General features: G+C 35.7%; 1 protein-coding gene across 1 annotated transcript; it reads left to right on the top strand.

Moving 5' to 3' along the window:
• The first annotated feature begins 2,739 nt into the window (after positions 1-2,739).
• LOC105570747 (ice-structuring protein-like) lies at positions 2,740-3,390 on the top strand. Its single transcript, XM_012028188.1, has 3 exons — positions 2,740-2,762; positions 2,953-3,186; positions 3,285-3,390. The coding sequence occupies exons 1-3, from the start codon at positions 2,740-2,742 to the stop codon at positions 3,388-3,390; spliced, it is 363 nt and encodes a 120-aa protein (XP_011883578.1).
• Positions 3,391-4,426: the final 1,036 nt, after the last annotated feature.

Here is a 4,426-nt window from a genome sequence, read left to right as displayed (position 1 = left end):
TTACTCAGGAGGGTGACCTCTATAATATATGTCAAGCCCAAGGTTATTGGAGGTGGGTGTGCTAATCTAAATAATTACCCTTTACTTCCTGCCCGTTCAAGATGCGAAGAAGGACAGAGCGAATTACAGCGCGAACGCCGAAGTCGCATAAATTTCTCTCTTTTCCCGAAAATGGAACAGATTACACGAAATCGATACATAATTAAAAGCGCGGTGCGTAAACGAGATGTAACCGCGACAAAGTACCACGATTTACATTCAAGTTTTAGACGAGTTAGTCTCGTGAAATATGTATACGTTGATAAAGAGTCGTCGTCTCAACATGCAATTCGTTTCTCATTGCAAGTTGTAGAAACTTAATAATTAATCGAGGAACGTTACTTGTTACTAATAAAAGTGTGCAAATCAATAGCGTTTTATCCCTGCATTCATCGCGATCCAGTCTTGGAAACCGACAACGCAAAAGTAATACCACGCACGGAGCGACTCTCGCCACTATTTACCGGCTCGACGTTCGGCGAGCGAGTAATTCGGCGACCTTCAGGTAAACAATGGCCCACGTAACGTCGTACGATACCGCGCCGAGAGAAAAACAACAACGAACGTTGAGAGTTCGTTGTCCCGCCTACAAAATTGAAAATTCTGCACTTAATATTTTACATTACTTTGTTCCATGACTGTTACTACGTTTTGTGTATCATTCTGCGGACTTATTGGTACTGATTAAATTAACGATTAATTCTGTTCAATCGAGAAAATGTTTCGAAATAAACATCGTTGTTACTTAAATTCTAAGATTGGAGATTTTACCTCAATAGTTGGTGTATACAAATGTTTATTTCTAAATTGCAAATCTTCATTTACTATGAATCTAAAAGAAAAGTGAAGCACACCGCGCTTGTGTCGAGAAAACTAATCGGCATCGCGGAAAAGAGGCCTCAACTATTCGATATTAACGACATTCGCGCTGTTAATATCTCTTTCTTAGAAAGGGATTTGTATTATTATGTATATATATATACATATATATATGTAAATATGTATTAACTCAGTGTATACATACATTGTATATAGTATCTGATTAAAGTATCATTCAGATTGATTTTTAACATAATATTTATACAACAATGTATGAAGTCGAAATGTCAAAAACTATTTACAAATCTTTCAGGAAAAATATATTTAAAAGTCTGGGAGAATTTAGAATTCCTTAGAATATCCCAAATAAAGTATACTGTTTGGGTTACATTCAAAAATAATTTTAAATATTTAATAATATTTAATAAAAACATATGTTATGTATAAGTGTTTTACATATTGCAGGAAGAAGTGTTCGTTCAATCATCGAGGTTAAGCAACATTGAGTATGGTTAAAACTTGGATGGGTGACCGTGACTTTACGGTTTTTCATACATGGTCGCGAAAATGTTGTTAGCTATTATGATCTTTAAAATTCGGAATTTTTCATTAATTTTTTTTCTTTATATATTAATATGAATATACACAAAGTATTATTGCGTATACACATATCATATTGCTATGTTTATATTGCTATGTTGCTGTAATATTATAATACTTTCTAATATTTCTGCAAGCGGACATTTTACCGTTGCTGCATCCTGCAGCGATGTTGCAGCAATATTTTACAACATTTCTGCAATGTTGCTGCAATATTTATGTGCCGTATGGGACAAAACAATTTCATACACTCTTTTAATCGTCTATACTCTATGTAAATTGCAACTTTGATATAATAGCCTCTATGATAATCATCGATATCTTTTTAATTACAATTTGCATAAATATAAATTTTTTAAGAGTTCAAAATTCTAACAACATTAAATTTCGATTGCAATAAAACTTCTCCAACACGCCTCACGGAGTTTTCGGCTTACAATTAGGGACTAGAAGCCATACCCAGTGAACACTAAGGGCCACATTCACCAATCTTCGGTTAACCCAACCGGTCTAGTAACATGCAGGATTGCAACCGAATCTGATATATTTTCTCAGATTCTCATCAGATTTCTCATCAGATTCGGTTGCAATCCTGCATGTTACTAGACCGGTTGGGTTAACCGGAGATTGGTGAATGTGGCCCTCAGTGATAGACAATGACATAACAATAATGTTATAACTTCCCATTCAATAATAAAACTGTTTTATACAATATGTGTTAAATTATATTTATGTTGGTGAGTAGGAATGCTTCTACTTGGTGTTCACTGGGTAACAATGCGATTTACCGACTGTTAAGAGATTTCGTTCGATAATCTAACCCACTTTATCTTAGGAACATAGTTACTGCATTAGCCGCTACCACGGTATGGCGCTGAAACCAGTGAGAACTGCTGGTCTCGCCTCAACCCGGGTCTTTGACGATCTGTCTATTAATCTGTAATTATATGTTCTTACGACATTGAACAATTAAAAAGTAATGTCTTAAAAGATTTACAGTTTCTTGAACGTTATTTCTACTATTTATGAAATAGTAGTAGATATCAAGAGACACGTACATTTATTGACCAATCACAGTCTGAAGTGACGAGAATAATCGCTTGTGATTGGTCAATTTCTTACGACCTAAGGTTACTACACCTATTGTAGACCCGGGCTAAAAGCTGTACGCTCATTGGACATTGCACGGCGCGCGAGTCTCACGTGGCGCGTCGCGTCACGTGTGCCACTGATAATGTTATGTTACTTCGGGACAAAAGGCGATCAAATGGTCAAACAGAGATGGACCCTGAGATGAACGATACGTAAGTACAACAAATATATATTTTTCTAATGTAGAAAAATTGCATGACGGCTAATGACTGCCAATTGCGATTCATTGCGAAAAATATTACCTCAGCCAGGGTGTGAACCATTTTTCGCAATTTTTCTACATTGTTAAATCAATTACTGGCGTTAAATAAAAATAATTATTTATATTCTTTCCGATTCCAGAAACCTAGACCGTGCATTGTTAAATGTTGTAGAGGACGTGGAGATGCTGAATTTACAACAACAAGGTAAATTCAGCATCTCCACAGCAACTCCTGCCGTCATTGCCGCCGCCGCCGCCGCCGCCGACAACGGCGACGACGCCGCTGCCGCTTCCACAGCAGCAGCCACCGCTAACGCTGCCGCCGCCGCAGCAGCCGTCGCCGCCGACATCGTCGCGAGGAGTATTCTCAAAACGTAAGTATAATAATCAAAATGAGTATAATTTATTTATTTTGTTTTATATACAGGCTCACATAATACAGTTTATTTTATATTTTTCAGCTCGATGGCAGAAAGGCGGAAGGGGCAGAGGGGGCAGAGGGGAAGGCCGAGGACGAGGACGCGGACGCGGACACGGACGCGGCCAAGGCCATCCAGGCTACTGGACCGGAAACATAAATTTTTACTGTCAATAAATAATAATAACTTGTATTGGGTATAAATAAAAAAAGTGTGCAAATTAGAAATTTGCACCTTGCTTCCTCATCTTTGAAGCGTGCAAATTGGTAATTTGCAAAATTTCTTCCTCATCATTAAAGTAGGCAAATTAGATATTTGCACATTGCTTCAATTGTTATGGCATCCTCAAAGATGAAGCATTATGAGAGAAATCTAACTTTACTACGAAGTTTCTTGAAAGTATTCAAATTATTCGTATTTTGCTCTTAAAGCTTCCTCTATCAGGAAGCTATGTGCCAATTTCTAATTTGCACACTTTACTTTAATTTAATTTTTTCTAATTACAAATTTCCACATTGCTTCCATTGTTATGGCTTCCTCATAGAGGAAGCTCTAAGAGCAAAATACGAATAATTTGAATACTTTCAAGAAACTTCGTAGTAAAGTTAGATTTCTCTCATAATGCTTCATCTTTGAGGATGCCATAACAATTGAAGCAATGTGCAAATATCTAATTTGCCTACTTTAATGATGAGGAAGAAATTTTGCAAATTTCCAATTTGCACGCTTCAAAGATGAGGAAGCAAGGTGCAAATTTCTAATTTGCACACTTTCAAGAAACATCGTGCAAAATTAGATTTCGCTCCTAAACGTTCCTCTATGAGGAAGCAATGTGCAAATTTCTAATTTGCACACTTTCAAGAATAATTGAAGAAAATAAAATTTCCCTCCTAAACCTTCCTCTATGAAGAAGCCATGTGCAAATTTCTAATTTGCACAATTTACTTCACTTAATTTTAAATTAATTTACATTTTTTCTAATTATATATTTTATTCTTCTTTAGTTTTTCAATCCAAATTTCATATATATTTCATTAAAATATGATTAATTACTTCTTCAGTCATACACTTTTGAAATTTTTGGAAATTATAATTAAACAAAATTTGCGATAGTTACAGCTATGTTCATGTACGGATTCCATGAAATTTCAAACATCTATAACTCAAAAACTAATCAACCGAATATTAATCAATT

This window comes from Vollenhovia emeryi, unplaced genomic scaffold (genome assembly GCF_000949405.1).
Source record: "Vollenhovia emeryi isolate VEMERY1.0 unplaced genomic scaffold, V.emery_V1.0 DF941922.1, whole genome shotgun sequence".
Taxonomy (NCBI): Eukaryota; Metazoa; Arthropoda; class Insecta; order Hymenoptera; family Formicidae; genus Vollenhovia; species Vollenhovia emeryi.
This window is presented reverse-complemented; position numbering and strand designations above follow the sequence as displayed.

Bases quoted from the DNA above. Each gene is read 5' to 3' on its own strand.
- LOC105570747 (XM_012028188.1), top strand. From the start codon at position 2,740: ATGGACCCTGAGATGAACGATAC. The intron at 2,763-2,952 runs GTAAGTACAACA...TTCCGATTCCAG, and splicing joins GACCCTGAGATGAACGATAC to AAACCTAGACCGTGCATTGT. The intron at 3,187-3,284 runs GTAAGTATAATA...GCTCGATGGCAG, and splicing joins GCGAGGAGTATTCTCAAAAC to AAAGGCGGAAGGGGCAGAGG.